Source organism: Schistocerca americana, chromosome X (genome assembly GCF_021461395.2).
Source record: "Schistocerca americana isolate TAMUIC-IGC-003095 chromosome X, iqSchAmer2.1, whole genome shotgun sequence".
Taxonomy (NCBI): Eukaryota; Metazoa; Arthropoda; class Insecta; order Orthoptera; family Acrididae; genus Schistocerca; species Schistocerca americana.
The window spans coordinates 876,095,644-876,119,041 of NC_060130.1; the positions used below are offsets into that span (position 1 = coordinate 876,095,644).

The window sequence follows — 23,398 nt, forward strand, 5'->3', positions numbered from 1 at the left end:
CATGGCCAATTTCCTTCCCCATCCTTCCCTAATCTGACCTTGTACTCCATCTCTAATGACATTGTTGTTGACAGGACGTTGAACACTAATCTCCTCCTCCTCTCTAGTAATCTTCATGTTGACCGAACACAAAGTCACAATCATCGTTTCTTTATATGCAAGTAGCTTTGATATGATACTGTGACATCCAAAAATGTGAGTGGGACAAGTGTATGCTTCAATGGAGGGAGAAGAGGTATAATAAAACCTCAAAGTTTTCTGCCTACGGGACCATACGGCAAAGCCATCTTCTGTTTACATTTAGAGAGCGGATTCAGTTAAAATGTTTTTTTCTTTTAAGCCATCTGATGTTTTAAATTAATTTGGAAATAGTTTGTAACTTCATTGATCCTAGTAATTCATTGAGTGGTGCTCTCATGGTCATGAACACTACGTAGAAACTTGTCATGGGGTCACTGCTGTCAACTGAATTTTTTTACTGTTGCCTTATAAACATCCTAAAGTTTGTATCTGTACGTAGATGCCATACATTAGAGTTCGTGGTGGTCAAGGGGTTAGCGGTCGAGCTTCGTAAGACAAACGTATATGAGGCAACAGTTCAACTCCCACTCAAACCTTCATTTTTGTAGTACAAGTGTAAATTCTGTGATATTCAAAAAATTTACACCTACACTATTTGTTCTTGCTACATTAGAAACGTCTGACTGCCACACATGTTAACTGCCAAATGGGGCCTGCTTCTGTATCTGCAGCTCGAAGCACCGAAGTCCAAAGTAGTTCCGGGTACTTTACCAGATTGCATGTATAAGGGACTTCGCAAATCACAACGTGCGTACATTTTCAGGGAAATTCTATGCGTTTCTTAATTTACTTGACAATAGTTATAAATATATTTGTGCTAGTAATTAAATTTAATTAAAAATAGAAAGTAGTCAAATAACATGACATTCACTAAAACTTCATGCAAATACATGTAGTTTTTATTAATTATATTACCTCTCAAATGTCATAAAAATTGAATAATATGACCAGTGATGAAAAAAATATAGATTGAGAATTAAGTCTTGAGTAGTGGGAGACGGACCGTCACCTCATACACATTCGTATTACAAAGCTCGAACGTTAACCACTTGACCACAATGAACTATAACATCCAGCACCTGCACACACACATCCATTACATAATAGACACATAAAACTTCTGTTGCAATTTTCGCAGAATTGCCAGAGTAGTGCACCTTACTACTTACACGTTATGTTGTTTTAACAGCCTACTAAAGGTGTACAAAGATTGTTGAAGTAAATCTGTGATCCCAACGTCCTGGCCTCCCCTTTTCAGTTCAATTTCACATACATATTTCAACTAGATCTTTTTCAAATATCCTCTCTAAGTAATTGGCATATGTTTCATTTCATTGAATGCTTTCATTTTAATTTGTTTGCAGCATGACAAGACTGAAACCATAAGAAATTCAAGGTTAGCAGCTACTGGTAGTGGTAAGATATCTGTTAGTTCCGAGACACAGACATCTCCTTCAGGATCTCCGAGATCTGGACGACACTCTCACCATCATCGCCACCATCACAGGCACCATCAGACGAATAGGCCAGTTGAAGATGTCGGACATCGATCTACTGCGTGGTACACACGAACAGCTCATTCTCAGGTACTTCTAATAGTGGAAATAGTTGAATTTGAAAAGGGAACTAATGGTAGTGTTATGAAACGAAAATTTGTAGCATCAAAGCTGCTGCTGTTCCTATTATGTAAGCAAAGGAAAATGTTACAAACTCAGTGCAAAAAAATCCATATTTTTTAATGTGTTATGTAAATCAACTGAAATTGTTTTTCTATCTGAATGCATGGTTTTATGGTGATATGTAATGATGAAATTCTCTCAAGCTTCCAGCCATGTCAAGTGGTTTAAAATCCATTTTAAACTACTTGATGTGGCTGGAATCTCAAGAGAATTTTATCATTCTTTTTATCATTTGGTTATATAATTTGTTCATATTTATATTCTAATTATAGTTAGTGTCATGCCAAATAATTAAATTAAAATATTCATGTGCAGAACATGTGAATTAGTATACAATTAAAAGCCAATCAGTAGCGGTTTAATCTACACATGATGGGTAGCTTTTGTTGGTGGAACTCAATTTGTGGACAAAATTTTATTTCATCATTGTTTCATAAACAGGATTTTCTTATATGGAACAAACAGAAATTACCCTAAAATCCTGAAAAGTTTGCCTTAATACGATAATGCTGCACATATGCACAATCAAATGAAATAGAAATAACATACGCAATTAACTTTACAAAATTGCATGTTACCAAGGAAATCCTTAATAAACAAGACTAACAACAGATGGGAAATAATACACCCACCAGAGTAGTTACAGGTTGAGCTGTTGCAATGAGTACCATCTGTATGTATCTTTTCTCAGTATATCTGCTATGAATTAGATCAGCTAACATTTTTATGTGATATCTTTTATATTTTACAGTTTCTTTTTTTTATTTGGTACTTTTTCATCTCCGAATAATTAATCAGCAATCTAATTAATGTTTCTCACCTGTGGTACAGATTAAGCTTCTGTTTGTTGTGTTACTTTCCCCTTATTTAGAAATTTGTTGTTTAAACCCCTCTTCTATCCAAAAATTCAATGTCAGTCCCTTCCCCCTCTTTATCACTTATTGCTCCATCAGTTTTCTTTAGTAACTCATTCCTCAAGCTAACTTCTGCTGTACCATTACAGCCCTCATTTACAGTTTTTTTTATTATTATTAATTGCAACTTTGCAGGTAACCATATCACATCAGAAGTGTTGCCCTGTTTCATGTGAAAATCCCAGTGCATTATCCCCACTTTTAAACATATTTTGTCTGATTTTACTTTTCAGTTTTACTGAGAAGTGTAGTCTTGCTCTGAAAAAATTAGAACAAAAGGAAAATTAATTATAAAATTAAGTGACTGGGTGGAAAGATAGGGTCAGACATGAGGGGAAAGGGAGTTGCAGAGTAAGGAGGTGGTAGGTAACAGTTGGAATTAGTTTGAGTTAATGCCCAGGCGAGTGAGTCTGAACCAAGCACATGCCAAGAGTGAAAAATTGAAACATTGTGCAATAAGTCATAGTGTACTTCGAATGTTTTGCAACAGGATATTTAGTATTGTAGATGTGTATACATCGTTGTCCATTCATCCTTGCTGAAAGCTAAGTGATGATAATGTTGACAGAATAGTTGCACTTCAGCTGATACAACATGTGTTGTTTCACATGTGGCTTTTTCTTTAAAGGTGTAGGTGTTGCCAGTGCTAAGGCTGGAATAAGTAATTGCAGAAGATTGCATAGGTGTAAGTTTTGCAATGGAGGGTATCATAATGATGAGACCTTTGTGGTGAAGAAATCGATTGGAGGGAGACTGTTGAACTACAAAAAATGTATGCACTTGTATACTTCCAGGCTTCTGGTCCTGCATTGATACACTTACGTTACGAGAGTCTACTGCGAGAGGACTTGCTGCCCTCCTCTTACTTCAACTCAAATAATACACCACAAGATATTTGATACAAGAACTACATTCATTATTTCAGATGGCAATATACAACACATTCCACTAACTGCAGAGTTTGTCAGGCTCAGCTGCGCGGAGTGGCCGCGCGGTTTGAGGCGCCATGTCATGGACTGCACGGCCCTTTCCGCCGGAGGTTTGAGTCCTCCCTCGGGCATGGGTGTGTGTGTTGTTCTTGGTGTAAGTTAGTTTAAGTAGTGTGTAAGTCTAGGGACCAATGACTTCAGCAGTTTGGTCTCTTAGCGATGTCCATTTGCTGCATTGCTGCAGCTGTTTTAGGTACTCAGTGAACTACTTCCAAGAACTGACACAGCTGTTGTACATGTTGTCGCCTGCACCATTTGTGGATTGTATTTTCATGGATAGAGAGTTTAGGATGGATTATAAGGGCTGCATCTTTAAATCTCACATGCTGTAGTTGTCAAGAGACTTGTTGTGATTCACCAAACTGGTCTACAAACCTCCAGTTTCCATCAATAGCTGTATGTTGCTGAATGAATGTGTACTTCACTGATTTACCTTTCTTGGATACAACCTTGTGTGGAGTTGAAAGACTTCTACCTGACAAAACCCAGTATTGTGTCAATCAGTGTTTGATGACTTGATTTTTCCAGTCTTTCCTTGCCTAAGATGCTGAAGAAAGCATCTGCCCCCAAAATAATATGTATTCTGGCTGGTTTGTATAAATCTTGATCAGCAAGTGCCGAACAAATGGAATGTTTCGAACTCATTGCGTCTATGTACCGAGATGGAAATTCATTGGTGAAGTTGTCCAAAATACCTTAAGTGGTTATAATACGAGACTATCAAGCTAGGAAAATACATCAATGTTTACAAACATGGAATACAGAAGTGGCAAATCTACTGTTTGTACTATTCACAGACAATGACCATTTGCTGAGTTACAGCTTTAGTTTGTTGGCTAAACCGTTAAACTTAAAAAGGCAGTTGGACTGGCACTCTCTAGTAGCACCCTACAAGACTGCAGATATGACAGCTGTCATTCAGTCTCCTTTTAGTAGCCTGATCAAACACAGTGCACCTTCTAGAGTCACCACTCTGGCTACACTTTGTGTCATAGACTTATGGAGCAACATGCTGCGATTTGCATTACGTACCTCTCAAGTACAAGCCTTGCACATGCTAGCAGAATGCCCAGGCCAGATGCACAAAAAACACAGCATTTATTTTTTGTAGCAGATGCCCATCGATCATTGATACTCAGTGGTTGAAACCCATTGTATTTGGTGAGTGCATGAGGTTCGTTACAAAATTTGCAATTTCCTTTTTATTTATTTTTTTAATTTATTTATTTATTTATTTATTTTTTTTTTTTTTGTTGGCATAAGCCACAGGTGCCTTCCTCTCAAGTTTCATTTGACTTATGGAACTGGAATTGCCTTGCAAATCTTCTCAGGGGCTGTTCCTAAAGCTAACCAACTCGAAAGCTTTCATCTTGTCTCCAAAAAATTCGCCAGTTGGTTTAGAGTGGTGAATGTACTCAGAAATTTTAACCTCCCACATATGATAATCTGTGGCTTGCAAACCAGGCAGAATTGTTTCCAAAACAATCACTTCATGAAATGAGACATCAGGCTAAAGGGCCCCTAAAGCTTCAAACAGCTACATACCTGATAAAATAGGTGATTGTAATCGTTCACCATGCCATGACTGACTGTAAATAAGGGCAACAAAGCTTTTGCATCCCTGGCTGCAGTTATTTTGGGATTGTCATATCTCTGCATGATAACCCCCGAAGCAATCAATAGGTTTTCTGATGTAACAGATAAAGGTCTCAAAAGAACCTTTGCTTCACCTCATTAAGTACAAGTAAGATAGCGAAATTTCCTAAGTCATCATTGCTAAAACCCCATACAACAATGTCGACCCTGTAGAGTAACAGGAGAAGGCAGGCAAGAAGACTATCATTTGAGTTATATTTCATAATTAAACTAAAAAACTGCATCCCTGTTGGACAATCACTTAAGGCAGTCACCTTCAAAGGTTGATAAGTTAATACACAGTAACTTCAAAGACTTGACACTGCATGACCAATTCAATAGTTCCATTGTTTGTGATAGGTTAGCTTTCCTCTTTATTAAAACCTTTATAGTAGTGTCAATGAAATCCCAGAAATCCTCGAATTATGCCCTATCCTTATTATGATCCATATATTAATCTTCCATTTCCAGCAGGGCTGGAGACAACTCAAAATCAGTCTGAATCCATGTTAATTTATTTAATTTTGGTTCTAGTATTTCTGTGCTAGAACTGTCTACTGTCTACCTGTGCATATAAGAGCAGCCTTTGCAACACTTCTCGGTTCAGCCACTCTTGTTCTCCCTCAAGAGTTCATTTTGGAAATGGATAGATGGTAGCAGGAAGCCAACAGTTGCACTAATTTCCCAAGCATCTTAGTCAGTCCTAGATGTATTGAGTCATTTAGAAACTGATTTAGTGATTTACTCTTCAAAGAACACCATCTTGCCATAGATATCATTATCTGTAGTCACTCCTTGAATTGAGGTTCATTATATCCACTGTTCTTCCACAGAACTACAGGTAGTCTACTCCTCTCGCACCCCCCCCCCCCCCCCCCCCCCCCTGCTATAACCTATAAGTATGAATGCTTAGAGTCAGAGTGGCTATAGGGTAACACAAAATATGCTTAACATTATACTCATTATCAGTTTAACAATATGAGTAGTCTTGATTCTACCTCTTAATCAAAGTAACACTGAACATTACAGATGGTAACTTGCATTTGGAAATGTACTCAGTTTCTGCCACCCACACTGCATTAACTTCCGTTCATCTGTCCTGTTGTTGGGGACTACTTTCTCCCCTCTCCCCTCCCTCACCTTCCTGGCTGTTTCACACAGAGAGGTGGGCATCACTTTTCTTTTTTTTTCTCCATTGGTTGACATTTTTGTCCATTTTTATGCCCTTAATAATTGGTTCATCTGACTACAAGAACACACAGATAATAATGAACTCAAGACATTATTACTGCAAGTGTTTGATACAGAAAAAAACCAGTTTCCATGGAGCGGCTGTCCTAGAAGTTCTAGTCATGTTGGCTAAAGTAAACATCAGAAAACATGCGAGGCTGGCTGGGCCTGACTCAACAAGCCATCGGCCGGCTGGGAGAGTGCATGGGGGGGGGGGGGGGGCGGGGGGGCTCTGCTGGTGCTGGCATCTTGCAACTTCTGTGGCTTGCTGTACAGCTGGATGCCTGGATCACGGTTGTGGAATCTTATGTGGGTCAGTACACCCCTCCCCCTTTGGGGGTGGAGCATTGCTGATTCCCTGGGCCAGGAGTGAATGATCGCGATTTGGAGATGGCGTCTACATCCATGGGGGCCTTAGATGCTGGAGGGGAGCAAATCCCACTCGGTAGACACCTTGGAATATGGACAAAAGTGGCTGGCACAAAGAGTGCCCCGACGCCCCCCTTGTGGGAGCATGAGACGACAGAACAAGTGACTAGCAATCCAAGCCTTGATCTGTGGTGACGGTCTGCAGCAGTGAGGAAGGTAGAGGCGACTTCGCCTCAGGTTGAAGCCACGCAGGAGACATCAAACCGGTGAGGGGTGTGTCCACTGGCCGGAGGGGCACCAGAGCCACTGCTGGTGGCTGTGATGTCAAAGGCTCATTGGGCGGTGTTGCCGCAAGCAAAGAATGAGGCAGGAACTCTGGCGTATAGGAGGCACTGAACAACGAAGGCACCAGCAAAGGTAGTTGTGCAGTGAGGAGGAGTGGGCAGGTGCCCACATGAACTCGGAGCTGATTTTGATGACGCCAGACCTCCTGGTCTCCTGTCTGGAAAGTGAAGACACACTGGCTCTTCTGATGCACGACGGTTGCCGGTAACCACCGGGGTGCCAACCAAAACCACATACTCAGACTTCCATCCCTGGCAGAAAGCACAGTACAGTGGAACATGACGGTGGGTGAGAACCCGGATGGAGGAGGTGGAGCAACATCTGCAGCTGGCGCCTATGAAGAAGCTCGGCAGAACTACAGGAACCAATAGGAGCCATCCAGTAGGCCATCGGAAAAACCAGTAAAATGCATCCTTGGTGGGAAACTGTTGCAGATATGTTTTCATCTGAGCCTTAAAGGTGCAAACCATGCACTCGGCCTCCCCATTAGATTTAGGGTGAAAGGGAAGGGGACGAACATGGCGAATGCCCAACCCCATGAAAAAATCATGAAATGCTTGGAATAGCAATTGAAGTCTGTTGTCAGAAATGAGAGTAACTGGGAGACCTTCCACAGAAAATTTTTTGAAAGCGCCTTGATAATAACCCTCTGCAGTGGCCAAGGAGCACAAGACCATGTATTTAAAATGCGACAGTGATGATCAGCCAAAAAACATTCAGAAGTGGACTCATAAAATCCCTGTCCCAGGGCTGGGTCACTGGTGGCCATGGATAAAGCAAAGCCTTGGGAGCTGTCTGCTTGTTTGTGCACCAAGGACAGACAGCCACCAAATGCTCCAGCTCCCAGTCCATGCCAGGCCAGTACACATGTCTGCAAGCCAAGGCTTTGGTGTGGAGAAACACCCCAGTGACCTTCATGCAATATCTGTAAGACATCCCACTGCAAACCCCCGGGAATGACCACTCTGGGGCTGTGTCATCCATGGAGAGGAGGAGGACCCTGTCTTAAGACTGAGACATGATGGCACATGACAAAATAGTTATGAAGCAGATTGAAAGTGTGGCTGGGAGGATGAGACATCCAACCCTGCTGGACAAGGTGCATAACCTGCTTGAGGACAGAGTCAGATGCTGTGGCCCTGGTGACCTGGGTACTAGTGATCAGAAAGCTGTCTACCACCAGGTGGCATCCGAATGGAATCACATAAGCTCCTTTCTGTCAAACTCAGGGTCTCGACCGTTGGGCAACCGAGATAAGGCTTTTGTGTTGGCATGGTGCACAGTGGGCCAAAAATGGATGTCATATTGGTGTTTGGAGAGGAACAATGCCCAACAGTGCAACCTGTGGGCCACCTTATCGGAGACATGGTCGGATGGACTGAATAGTGAAACTAACGGTTGTTGTCCATAATGAGTTGTAATTTGGTGCCATACAAGAATATGTGAGATTTGGTGACTGTATACACAATCGTCAGAGCTTCCTTCTCGATTGGAGGGTAATGGACCTCTGCAAGACTGAGAGTATTAGATGTAAACCAGTGGATACTCCAAGCCGTGTGCATTCCAATGGGCAAGGACAGCCCCCATGCCGTACTGCAAGGCATCCATAGCCAAAACCATATTGCGAGGCGTCCATAGCCAAAAGCAGTGGTTTGCTAGGATCAAAAGTAGGTATACAATGGTACCGACCTGAGGTCTTCAGCCTGGAAAAGGCCTGGTTGCACACCATAGGCCGTACTAAGGAAGCACCCATGTGGAGAAGAAGTAGAGGGCACACACAATGGTGAATACCCTAGGAATGAACCTGTAGTAATAGGCAATTTCACCCGAGAAAGTCTGCAATTCATGCAACGACGGGGACACGGTAGGTCTGTGAAGACTGCAGCCAGGCTCGCGAGGGTTGGGACAACCTCTCATGATGTGGTGTGGCCCAGATATTCAAGAGAGGGTAGGAAAAATTTAGACTCCTGTAGATTGCAATGCCGACTCATGGCCGGAAGCTTTTCAAAAAGGGCCCGGAGATTGTGCAGGTGGTCACTCGTGGTATATTTGGAAACGACAATGTCATCCAGGTAGTTGAAACGTTGCGGTATAGTGGATGTGTCCCATTCCTGATACTGTTGAAAAATTGTGGGGACAGTTGCTACACTGAACATTAACCGCTGGTATTGATACAGGCCAAAAGGTGTATTAAGAACCATGATACGCTTGGACTCTTCATCCTAGGGTAAATAGTGATATGATTCAGAAAGGTCAAGTTTGGAGAAGAATTGACCCCTTGCTAAGTGTGTGAACAGCTCTTCTGACATGTTGCAGTGGGAATATGTTGATCATGGATTGTGAATTCATGGTGACCATAAAATCTCTGCAAAGTTGCAGTTTACCAGAGGCTTTCATCACAATAACAAGGGGCGTGATCCTTTCACTAGAGGAAATGAGAACCACACTCTGAGAGATGTAAGCCGGTCCAACTCCACCTTTACTTGAGAGCAGAAGACTATTGAAATCTGCTGAGCATGAAAAAATCTAGTACGATTGACTGCTACAGGGTTATGTGGGCTGTAAAGTGTTTGTTGCACAGTAGGCCTTCTGCAAAAATTTCCTGAAATTTGGGGCACAATACAGATTGTGATGGATGATAGCGGAAGTGAGAAGATACAAACCATATGGAGTCCATCGCTATAAAGCCAAAGCCTGGAAGTCATCAAACCTGAAATGGTTTAGCTGAACTAGAACATAAACAACAATAAAACTAATATGCTGAATTACTGAGCTATAGGTAACATCAGCTGTGAGCTGACCACGCAAGGGTTTTGCTGTTTACCATATCCCCATGGACAGCTGTTTACTGGTGACAGCAGAAGACAGCCAAGGTGTGAATATGTTTGGGCATTAAGTGGGGAAACTGCCACACTGGTGTCCACCTGTAGGTGCAGTTATCGTGAGAGAACAAAGATCTCGATAAAAAGCTTCTTGGACACCTGATGGGGAACCGGTCCTGACCAGGATGCTTCCTAGATATCTGTATCCATGTTCTCCGATACTGCATTCTGTTCTGTTGATTTGGAGATTACATCAATATGGTCTTTTTTCTGACTCTTATGACAGACAGCGCAGTGCTGGAGGCATTTTGATCCATCATGTTGGGAGTGACAAGATGCACATGCTGAAAGTGGGGAGTGACAGCTGGAGTGCTGTTTATGTGGTTCGTGGAAGCTACTGGATTGGCTGGTTTGTACCGCCACTATGTTGTTCTCCCCGGACACAGTGGATGCAGCCGTACCACCTCGCACTGCCACGCCATTGCACCATGCTTCCAGCTGCCGATCAGCTCGTATGACTGGACGATGGACAACACCTTGTTGAAGGAGGGTTTTCTAATTGAAAGACCTGTTGCTGAACTTCCTTATCTGGGGCAGATCGGATTATAACATGAACCATGTCATCTGCATATGACCCTTTTGACTTGAACTAGATAAAATTGCGCTTGGGAATAAGGCCATGGAGAGTCGCAGCTCAGGCATCATAAGACTGATGGGGCTGTTTCCTGCATTGGTAGAATTTAATCCTAACAACCACAACGTGTGTGGCAGCAGTAATAGGGAGACAACAATGGGCATAAATTGTCAAAAGACAGCGGAGAAAGTCCTTGTAATGGGACCAACTGCCACAACGCCTGATACAAGGTGGGAGAAATCCAGGACAAAAGCAGTGCATGACATACCTCTGCATCTGTGACATGGACAGTGTGGAAATGTTGCTGTAGGCAGTGCTCATGTGGTTACCAATCTTCCATTGCCTTATCAAATGGTGGGGATGGAGGAGGAAATATAGCTGGAGGTGAGGGGGGAGAGAGCAACATCGGCAAAGCCTGTTATAGGACTGTAAGAACTTCCATCTGTTGTTGCACCAATGTTTGAAGCAGAACTTCCATGTCATAACAAGAAAAATGTCTGAACCGAATGCAAGGAACAACCGCACAACATAACACGTGAAAAATGACCCTACTTGTCACCAATGTGTTCTGACTACAAGAACACACAGATAATAATAAATACAACACTTATTTCAACCAGAAAAAACACTTGCCATAGAGTGGCTGTCCTACTAGTCCCAGTTATATCAGTTGAAGCAAACATCACACTCCATGCGAGGATGGCCAGGCCCAACTCTAAGCCGTTGGCTGGTCATTAGAGTGCACTGCGGAGAGGCTGTGTGCACTTCAGAGAGTAGGGGCCATCTGCCTGTGCTGGCGTCTTTTGATTTCTGTGGTGTATCGCATAGTAGTGCGCCTGAATCACGGTTGTGGAATCTTAAATGGGTCACTACGTTCTTAGTTTCTCTTACTGTCTTTTCATTGTCTCTTGTCTCATCTGCAGGGTTTGTCCAATAAGTAATGTGGCAGAAGTTATAACTTAAATATAGGAAAGAGTGAGTTAGTGTTGTTCAAAATACCATCCCCCTGCATTATTAGACATTCTTTGTATGCCCTCTTGAAGGTAGCAGTCCAAAGGATGTTCAGGCATTGCACTGAAATCTCTTGAATTGCGTCAGTAGTCCCAAAATAATATCCAGTGAAGTTTCTTATGGTGCATGAAAACAAAAGGAAGTCCATGGAGCCAAATCTGGACTGCAGAATGGTTGGAGCAGTGGTGACACATTGTTTGACCAGTGCCTCCTGTACAATTAGTAGCATGTTACTTAGCTAAACAGCTGGAATTGTTGTACCGAGCTGAATGTCCCCCACCAGACGCAAAAATTTTTACCTTCCAACATGAATAAGTGAAGTAAAGCTGGAGGACTCGCATATGCTGCTGAGTATTGAAATTGTACTGAAGCTTTCTACAATGGGGTAACTTTTAATCCTGGTGCTCTTTGAAAACACTATGGATTCTTTCAGTGCCTGTCTGCCCATACCTCTTCTGTGACTTGTGTATTATAGCTGCTGCCACACCTGACTTTTCAGGTTTTCAGATCTTGTCCATTGCAGACTTGTCTCCAGTGTTTTATCCATGTCTACATTTATACTCCACAAGCTATCTTGCAGTGTGTGGCAGAGGATGGAGAGTGTGTCACTATAATTTCTCAAAGTGCTATTCCATCCACAAATGGTGTGCAAGATGGACACAATAAGTCCCTTTATAAGCTTGGATTTCACAAAGTTTACTGTCATGGTCATTTCATGAAGTATACTTGGAGGGAATTCATATTTTCCCGTACTCTCCTTGCAATGTACACTCAGAGTTTTTTAACACTAGGCCTTACTGTGGTGCACAGTGCCCTGGTGGAGAATCTGCCACTACAGTGGGATGAATATCTCCAGTGTGCTCTCATGCCAACCAAATGAATCCATGAAAACATGCACAGCTCTTCTTTGAATCTTCTCTTCTCCAGACAGTGAGCAATAATCAAGAAGCAGTCAAATGTGGTTTGTGTAAACTACTTTTTTCGTGAATGAATTGCATTTCCTAGTGAGCTTACAAACATTGGATTACGACCTGGTGGATGGTGCTGGAAGCTCGTTGATGCTATTTGACCAGACTGCTGATCTATGTAGGGAAGTTATAACACTATAAAATTGTAGTCAAATGGAGGAAGTCTCGCAGAGGATTGACACTTGGTGCAATAACTGGCAGTTGACCCTCAATAAAAACAAACTAGGATGATCAGGTAACTCATCTTGGAAGTTGGGAAAATGCCAGACTGAGATTCATTGGAAAATTCTAGGAAACATAATAATCCGAGCTTATAAAGAAACTTATTGGCATTTGTTCGCCTTGTGCTGTTTTCATGACTGGAACAGGAAACCGGGATATTAAAATGGTATAATACTGTAACCTCTGCTACATTCTGTAAGGTGCTTTAAGAAGTGGAGATGTTACATTTAGATGTAATATATGAGATGAATTCTGTGATGCAATCCTTGACACTTCTGGAGGTAATAAATACCTTTTAACACTTATTCTTTGTGTCTTATAAAAATGAGTTTAATTAAAATGAGTGATTTACTCATCTCTCAGAGCACAGCACATAATTGATTATTAGGCCTTTGGTGGGTTTCTCTGACCTAAAACTAAGTAAAAAAATTTCACATGCCCATACCGTATGTACTCTGGTATATGAGAAGCCACTTTTTGCATTTAGCACATGCCAGATATATTCTAGATGGTCTTAAATTTATTTACTTCTAGATTACAAGTTGTGTTTCCAACTTGTGAGAGAAGCTAGCTGTCTTCCCCACTTAACCTAATCATTTAAACAAACTGAAGATTGGTCATTAAATTCAGTGATAAGCACCATTGGTGAGCCACAATTTGCAGCTGACTGCAACAGTGTACTTAGTAACTGTTGACAGAATTTTCTCCACATGGGCCAGGGAGGGGAGGGGTGGAGCGAGGCCCACAACAAACATACAAAGTGCACTAGGCCTCCTTTTCTGACCTGACATAGCTATTAGATTTGTGCGTAAGTTCATAGTGTACCATATTTACTCGAATCTAAGCCGCACTTTTTTTTCCGGCTTTTGTAATCCAAAAAACCGCCTGCGGCTTAGAATCGAGTGCAAAGTAAGCGGAAGTTCTGAAAAATGTTGGTAGGTGCTGCCACAACTAACTTCTGCCGTCGAATATATGTAGCGCTACACAGGCGTGCTTTGCAGGCACAAAGATAAATACTGGCGCCAAAACCTCTGCGTCAGTAAATAAATTTAAAAAAAAAAGGTGGAAGACGAGCTTTTTTCTCCGCCCCAAGTTTCGACCACTGCATTTTCATACATTATCCAACAAAGTAAATACAAATTTCGTATTGTTCATCTTCGAATGTAGCAGCATTTCGTTGTACTACGAAAATCCGACGGGCAAGACTGTTTGGGATGTTTGTCAATATGGCCAACTCTACGTTCTGAATTTCTTCCTACCTGTGAGAAGAGATGGTTGCTAATAGGAACTTTTATGAATTGTGAATCACATGCAGTATTCTCTTCACCATAAGAATAATATGAATATAAACATTTTGCCATGTATTCTTTCGTTTAAATCCTGTCTGCCTAATAAACTACTGAACTAGAGTGAGACAACAGCAAACGTGGTAGAATATACATATCATGCCATGTTTATATTCGTATTATTCTTATGCCTAATAGTGATACAGTCAGAAATGAAGCACGACAATTGACTAGATTTTTAAGTCTAAGATGACTCTAATTTCTGTGCAGAATGTAATGTACTAAAGAGGCGTCTACAAAGATTTTCAAACGGAGAAAAATTTTAACTCTCGTTCAGAACATCTTCTATCATACACAGTCTATTATTTGGTTCTTGTTGATCATTATCAAAGAAAGCAGCTGTGTAAGTAACAACAAATAGCAGCCTCTTGCCATTGTTTTGCTAATGAGACGATTCCCCCCCTCTTTTTTTTTTTAATTGTAAGCGGCGGTAGCGTGCACAAAAGCAAGCCATGCTGCGAGTGGCGACGGGGCGTAAACACTCATTATCAGAATGCGACAAACAATGTATGACACAGTACAGTAATGCATTTTCAGCTTAGAGTGACGTAAATACCTATAACAAAGAGAACGGCACTTATCAGATCAAAGAAAAATTAGCAATTGATTCAAATCAGACGAAGCACGTGAATAAGGAAGGGTACGCGTATAAATACGCATGGAGCACCTGACGCATAGCAATGGATACCTGGTAAAACTTAACTGCGAAGCTTACGACTCGAACCAAACTACTGTAGCTGTATCGTCATTCATTCGACCTAAATTGTGTCTCATATTACAATGGACCAACTTTGTTTTGATTTGGAGGTGCGGCCTAAAACTTTTCTCTCCCCTTGAATTTCGAGTCTCAAATTTCAGGTGTGGCTTAGATTCAGGAATTTTTTTTCCCTTGATTTCGAGTCTCATTTTTCAGGTGCGGCTTAGATTCGAGTGTGGCTTAGATTCGAGTAAATACGGTATTTGTTTTGCAGTTTGTATTCCAGTTTTCCGATTGCTATGGGTTTATGTATTGATTGTCATTTTTTTATTTGTAGTTCACTGTTGCTATTTGAGTTTACATTTTGTCATTTGGAGATACTGAGAGGGGCTGACGACACTAGAAAATGGAGTGCAAAGTGGAGAAATTGGAACATTTCTGACATAGTCTTCTGTTTGAGTTCAGTAGAGGGTTGACAACAGCAGAGGCAGCCAGAAACATTAATGTCCTGTATGGGGATAATGCCATTGGACAGAGCACAACAAGAAAATGGTTTTCTCGTTTTAAGGATTGTTTCAACATTAGTGACTCTCCACATTGAGGAAGACCTTTAGGGTTTGATGAAGATTCTTTGAATGCATTAATTCACAATGATTCGTGTCAATGTACTCGAGACTTGGCAAATGTGATGAACTGTGATCATTGTGCGACATTTGCATGCAGTTGGGAAGGTTCAAAAATTGAGTGTATGGGTATTATATGCTCTAAGCCAAAATCGCAAAAATCAGTGAGTGGCCATGCCTGCATCTCTGCTTGCTTGTCATCAGTTGGCTCATGAACAACACTCACCATTCCTATTCATTGTTATTATTGCTGACGAGAAATGGTGTCTTCATGCTGACGTAAGGAAAAGAAAGGAATGGTTGAGCCCAAACAAAGGAGCAACTTCCCATACAAATACCTGCACATGTCTACGAAAGATAATGTTATACATCTTGTGGAACAGTGGCGGTGTGGTATACTACAAATTACTTCCCCCCTAGGTGTACCCGTCAATGCTGATATTTATTGTCAACAACTGAAATGTCTTGCAGACTGTGACAATGTGATGTACTACAAATTGCTTCCCCCTAGGTGTACCATCACTGACATTTATTGTCAACAACTGAGACATCTTGCAGAGGCAGCATAACAACAACAACAACAACAACAACAACCAGAAAGACTACGTGAAGTGTTGTGACTCATGATAATACCCACCTGTGCTCTGCTAGACTAACAAATTGGGTTGGGAAGCCATTCCACACCCACCTTATAGACTTCATCTTGCAACCTCAGATTTTCACTTTTTCCACTCTCCATCAAACAACCTTCAAGGAACTTCCCTTCTGGATAAAAATGCACTCGTAACATGGCTCAGTGAGTTCTTCGCCTCAAAACCATGGGATTTCTGCAGTCATAGAATCGAAAATGTACCCCAGGGTTGACAGACTATTGTAAATAGTGAAGGAAAATATATTATTGATGACTGTAGTCCCTATTATGTGTTGTGTATTTTTAAACTTATGGAAAAATTCTAGGAACTCAATCGCCAACCTAATATTTTCCTAAAGGGACTTGGTTACCTACTCAACACTGAAATTCTGAATTCTGAATGTACCCCCTCTCTGTGTTTGTGTGAACCTACTTTCTTGATTCATGGTCTTGGTAGTCTTTCCTATGTGCTTCCCAAATATTTACATTTCCCTACTCCTTCCTCTCACTTTTTGGCTTTAAAAAGTAATGTTCTTTTATCCTTTTGTTCACGTGAATGCTTGTTGTCATCTGGCAAGTAGAAGTTGAATCATAATACATGGTATTTATGTTTTATGTTTCTGTGTTCCTCCATCTTACTTCAGTATTATCACTTTTTTGTATATAAATATATATTCTTAGTGATAGTGTTTTAGCAGTATGCCTGCCTTGTTTTAGTAGTGACCACTAACAGGATGTTTTAAAACTAATCTATTTAGCTGTTTCAGAGTTTCACTCACATGTCCAATCCATTTGTAGCAGATTAAAAGTCTGTGCCAGATGGGGACTTCAACCTGGAACCTTCGTCTTTGACAGCCTAATGCTCTCCCGACCGAGCTTTCTAGGCATAACTCACAGCCTGCCTCCTCAGGTTTATATCTGCCAGTACCTCTCCTACTTTCCCAAAATGCCCTGTAAAGTCTGAAAAGTAGGGGAGAGGTACTGGCAGAAGTAAAGCTCTGAGAATGAGTTGTGAGTCATGCCTGGATTAGCTATCCAGTGGGATATTTGCCCACAAAAGCCAGGTTTGAGTCCTGGTCTGACACACAGTTTTAGTGAGCCAGGAAGTTTCTGTTCACTGTACCCTCTGCTTCCGAGTGCAAAATCATTCTAGATATACTGTTTCTAGTACAACTTAAACCCCATCCTTGTCTTTTAATTTTTCATAAGTTTTGTGTTTACAGAGTATAGCTGTATTGGACTGTTTTGTAACCAGCCTATTGCTTGAAATCATAAATTTTGAACGCTGTTCACATGTGCGTCTTTCCTTCACCACCACCCTCTCCCTCCTCCCCCTCCCCTCCCACCCCTCCCCTCCCCTCCCCCTCCCCCTCCCCCATTTTCTCTCTCTCTCTCTCTCTCTCTCTGCGTGTGCATGTGTGTGTGTGTGTGTGTGTGTGTGTGTGTGTGTGTGTGTGTCTGTGTGTGTCCCTCAATGCTGGGAATGATTCTAGTTCTAACAGTGTTGAGTTATTTTCTCTTATTTATTGCAAAAATATTCCTTCTCAATTTAATCCATTTCAGAGTGCTCTGTATACATGATTATAGTACTTTTAACATTATCAGAAGTTTTATCTGAAATTACTGCAGGATTCTGGGCGATCAAGTGACTCGAGTTCAGTATCGCACAGCCGCACATCACTGGAATCAGGGTATCGTCTTTTAGAATCTCCACACCATCATCACAATCACCACAGCCACCGATACACAAACCCAGCTGGCCTTTCCCCACCACCTCCGCAACCTGCTGCAGATCACAGACATAGAGAAGCTGGCATGGGCCTTACTCTGTCTACAAGCACTCCTCTTTTCAAGAAGAAACCGTTAGGAGAAGCAAATTCACAGGTAATGGTCCTCGAAGCTGCAAATTTGAAGTAGAAGCTGGCAAAAGGAATGAGTATGACTTGAATGTTTTGAGTTTCTTGCTTTGTCTGTTTGTTTTTATGGTTTAATACCTATTTTGACTCTTTTTGAAGCATGTTACCATCTTGAATGGTCTCCAACCAACTATATATAGCAAATTAAATGGGACGAGGAGAAGGTAAATCGTGCATGATTAGAATAAAGTTCATTTGTTCAAGATAATTTTGTGTCAGACAACTGACTGCAGATATAACTTTATACAAAGGTACTTTCTCTTGAAAGACGTTGTTGGTCTGTTATAACATATTTCAGTGTTGAAAGGTGGTGTTCAGCCATAGGACACAAGAGGTAGAGGAAGGAACAGAAATAGTGCAAATATATTAATCCATCTGAAGAATGACCAAAACAGTACAAGCAATTGCACTCATAGCTGCCTTAAAGTAAGTCATTTCTACAATATGTGTTGATTTTTGGCAGATTTAAATTAAAGGCATTAGTGTTGGCATTCAAAATCTGATTCTGCTCATTAAAGCTACTGAGTAGAGAAAATATTTCACATGAAATGATAGTCGACTTACAGTATGGTCTTAGATTGACAAATGGGCACCTACTGATCTCATTTGCAAGCCAGTAACCCTTGTGAAACATATGGAGTTGAAGCATTTCCTAGTTTCTGAGGACCAGCAGACATTCTTTGTTTGAGGCAGGGCGTAAAGATTATGTTACGAGGAAAAGAGGAAGTGAGAAATAAATGCAAGATTTAATAGTAAAATGATGAGAAATGCAAACTTTTCTTTGGAAAAGGGTCATTGGAGACTTGCAAGTATTGTATCAGTCGTGGATTGACTTGTGTACTTTGTATGATTTAACAATGTCAGTGACCTGTGACCTGTTGAATTTGAGCTGACTCAACTGGCATGAGAGGAAGAGTAAAATTGACTTTTTTTGCCTTCTAGCATCAGTACTATTTGTGTGTGTGTGTGTGTGTGTGTGTGTGTGTGTGAGAGAGAGAGAGAGAGAGAGAGAGAGAGAGAGAGAGAGAGAGAGAGAGAGAGTGAGTGAGTGAAACACATCAGGATATGCATGTATCCTGAATGTAGGAATGTAGTCTTCCGTGTACTGTGTCATATCATAGATTAATTAAGTTCGCTCAGGGAAGCAGGACTGTGGCTCAGCAGACTAGTACATTACCTCTTGTGAGACAAAAATGAACCTTATAGCCCCTCAGAATAGAAATTCCATTAGCTTCGACATGCTGATTGTGCTAACATCAGATATAAGTTCTTAAGAGTGTGATACGGAATTTCATATCAGGCTGTAATAACAAAGATCAGTTGTAAGAAAGGGCACATTTGTGTTAGAATATCTTCAGAACTGTAAAATTTTACTGGGCTGCAAGTTCTCTCCTTGTGCAGTTAATATGATTTAAATAGCTTTAAAATACCATTAATTCAGTATTTTAAATTTATTTTTTATTTGAAATAAGAATGTTTCATCACCAGTTTACATTTTCAGAAGTGACATGGGTGGATCATGAAATAAGGGTATTCAGACAACTGACTTGCTTGATAAAAAGGGTGAATGAGATTAAACAAACCTTTGGAAGTTTGCAGTAGGGACCCTTGAATGAAACACATCTTTTTTTTACACTGCCCAGCTTGGTTCAAGAAATGCCTTAGATGATAGTACTGATAGTGCCACACATATGGAACTTATCACATGTCTCCACCTAACCATTTCTCTTTGTAGAATTATTTGCTTATTCTACTTTGCAGGAATAGGTTCACTTGTCTTGGGCTCAATTGTGAATTCAGGGGATATGACACATTTTAGCATAGAAAGGGCTGTCTTCAGTTACCAACACCTCTTCCTAATCTGCTTTGTTCATATACTTTTCTCACAGGAAGATGCAGGTGTGGCCCTTACTGATAGCTTCCCATAGTGAATTGTGCAGTGATCAACGGGAGACATTTGTAATAAATATTTCCTTGTGTGGACAATATTCAGGATGTATTGCAAAACCTTCTAGCACTATTAACATTATTGCTGAATTTTAAAGTTAGCAGGTGACTGTATAAGGAATGCTACTTACCTTTAATGACTAGACAGGGCGTACAGCGTAGTGTTGGTACAACTGAGTAGTTTGAACAACATACTGGCCAGTTATTGATTTTTCATTCGGTAGGTTTTTTCAGTGGAATCTAACAACTGATTGAAATCGTCTCTACTGCCATGTCAGTTACAAGAATATTTTGCACTCACTCTAAGAGTTTGAGTTGTTTCATTTAATGTGAGGCAACCAACTGACAAAGTCTCTGATGTTACGTCAGTTACATGAACGTTTTCATTCAGTCTCCAGGTAGGACTGTTTTCACTGACATACTTATTCAGCCTTTCCAGTCATACATGAGCTGCAACTCGGATTGCCAACTTATTTAAAGACATATGATGTGTCTTATTTTAGGGAGAGTCAAATACAAAATATATTTCTAAAAATTCAATAATTCACTTTTGATAAATGCTGAGGTGACATGAATACACACACACACACACACACACACACACACACACACACACACACACACACCTATGTTGTGCCAGCTGGATTCACAATGCTGGGATTATGTTTCGACAGGTGAGGGTTGTGTTGGGTATGATGAATAGGAGGAGGGACGAAGAGGCAGGAGGCTGGGAGAGAAGTTGGGCATGGGTAGCTAGTGATTCAGAGGGAGATAGCAGGTTGGCTGGCTAGCAGTGTAAAAGTGAAAGGTGGCAGGTGCATTGGCTAGACAAGTGATGCACAGGTACAAGAGGCAGCGGGGTCCACTGCACGATGAAGGTGATGTGGAGACATGGGTTGGAAGGAGTGACAGGCCAGAGCAAGGGGAAACTTGGGTGGAGGGTGTTGGGACAGTGTGTTAACAGAGATTGAGGCCAGGAGGGTTATGGGAGCGAAGGATGTGTTGCAAGCATAACTTCCATCTGCATAGTTCAGAAAAGCTGATAGTGAAGGGAAGGGTCCAGATGACCATGGTTGTGAAGCAACCATGGAAATGGAGAATGTTGTGACAACTGCATGTTGTGCCACAGTTTGACAGTGGGCATCATTATTGTGGACAAGTGTTTGGTTGTTGTACTGACATTAAAAGCTGTGCAGTGATTGCAGGATTGCTGATTTCACAGTTGGCCCTGCCTCTTATGGGGTAGGATAAGTCTGTGACAGGATTGGAGTATGAAATACTGCGAGGGTGAATTAGACAGGTCTTGCACTTGGGTCTTCCACATTGTTTTGATCACTGAAGGTGAAGGATGTGGTTCAGCTGTTCCGGTCTAGGGTGATATTGGTGCTGAGGGCTACACTCCTTTGTAACTGGTTCTTGTGGTTCATGGGGGATTAGGGGTCTGGGAGGATATGGCATGGGAAATCTGTTTGCAGGTTGGGGGATGGTGCCTGTCTGTGAAGGCCCTGATGAAACCTCCATTGTGCCCAGAAATGAGGGACGTCCTATATTTGTGTGTGTGTCTCCATCCTGCTGCTTGTAATTCGGTTCATACATACACATGGGGAAACCTTGCTTCTAAACTAATCAGATAGTCTGCAATTACCTTTTTTATGTAATTATAATACCTTATTTAATATGTGTGCACATGATCATTGAAAATGGACCTTCAGTGGTGTATACATTGATAAAATCTTTGGTATACAGTTCTACACAAGTTGTTGAACTTTTTTCCTCGCAAAATAATGCGCATCTCTGTATGTGTTTATTCTTCTTTGACATAAGTTGAGTCTTCTTCATGAATTTTCTTTCTGTGAATCAATCAGGTATTCTCGTTTTCGAAGGCCACCCACACTGATTTCAAACAACTCAGAATTTAAATGCATTTCTTATTATCTACCTTTGTCTTTTCACCTATTTAACAGTAAACATATGACTTGAATATTCATCCGTCTTCTGGGGGGGGGGGGGAAACAACGCTGCATTTAGTAGTAGATGTTATTGAAGTATAGGGTTTTTCAAAAAGAATGACCTGAGTTTGTATGATAATAAGTATGAAACATGGGAAGTGCCGGCAAGGATATGTGTGTTCTTTGAATGGGTGTGGCCTAGAGTTTTTGAAAATCACCGTTAGATGTCAGTGTGTCTTCTCAGTTTGCAGTCAGTCTGAAGTGGTGCCACTCAACAGAAGGCATTTTGTGTGCTACAGTTTGCAAAGAGTGAATCAGTGATTTTGGCCCAGCATGCTTTTCGTAGACATTTTGGCATTGATCTGCATGCACCCAAAAACCTTCGTCGTTGCCATTGCCAGTTTGAATAAATGCGATGCTTGTGCAAAGGTAAGAATCCAAATCAACCTTGCACTTCTGATTACATCGTGTAGAAAGAGTTTGCCAAACAGTTGAGAGAAGTCCACAAAAGTCTACTCACCGCACGAGCAGAGAACATGCAATGCCTCATACACTATCTGGTGAGTGTTAAGGCATTGTTGAGTCTATAAACCATACTGTCTACAATTAGTGCAAGCTCTTTGGGTTGGTGATAACTAGTAAACGGGTGGACTTCAGCAGTGCTCTGCTGGAGGACATGGAAGACGATAAATTTTTGCCACGGTTTATTTTCAGGCCTGAAACAACATTTCATGAGCATTAAAGTAAACTGACATAACATGCACATACAGGGATTCCAGAACTCTCATGACATTATTGAGCACAAAAGAGACTCACCTAAATTGAATGTTTCTTGTGCCATTTCTCATGAAAAAGCAAACAGTCCCTTCTTCTTTGAGCAAAACTCAGCAACTCGAATGAGCTATCTTCAGATGCTGCCAAAGTGGCTTTTTCCACAACATCAGGAGGACTCTGAGGACTTCCTCTTCCTCTTCAACAGGATGGGGTCCGTCACACTGGCATAACAACATATGCCAGTTTCTCAATGACACTCTGCCTCAATGCTGGATAGGGTGCGTAGGATTCCAACCTGTATTCCTGGCCTCCAAGATCACCAGACATGACCCCATACAATTGTTTTTGGGATGTGTGAAGGAAAGTGTGTTCATCTCCCCTTTACCTCATGACATAAAAGAAGTGAAGAACAAATTAAGAGTTGCCATAACTTCTGTAAAAGCAGATACATTGTGTAAAGTTTATAACAAATTTAGGTATCATCTAGATGTTCTTTGTGCTGCAGCTGGTGGACACTCAGAGCATTTGTAACAGCTTAGCTAAAATGTTTAAGATTTTGGGAGTATTTTGCAAGCAATCCCATGTTTATAGTATGTTTTTATCAATAAATATGGAG

At 41.2% G+C, this 23,398-nt stretch overlaps 1 protein-coding gene across 1 annotated transcript in view; it reads left to right on the forward strand.

Annotated features, from left to right (window-relative positions):
* The window catches only part of LOC124555083 (filaggrin), a 359,850-nt gene that overhangs the window by 202,400 nt on the left and 134,052 nt on the right, over nucleotides 1–23,398 (forward strand). The window contains exons 5-6 of the mRNA XM_047128876.1: nucleotides 1,446–1,667; nucleotides 17,826–18,080. Coding sequence (XP_046984832.1) covers nucleotides 1,446–1,667; nucleotides 17,826–18,080 — 477 coding nt within the window. The remainder of the gene's footprint in view (nucleotides 1–1,445; nucleotides 1,668–17,825; nucleotides 18,081–23,398) is intronic.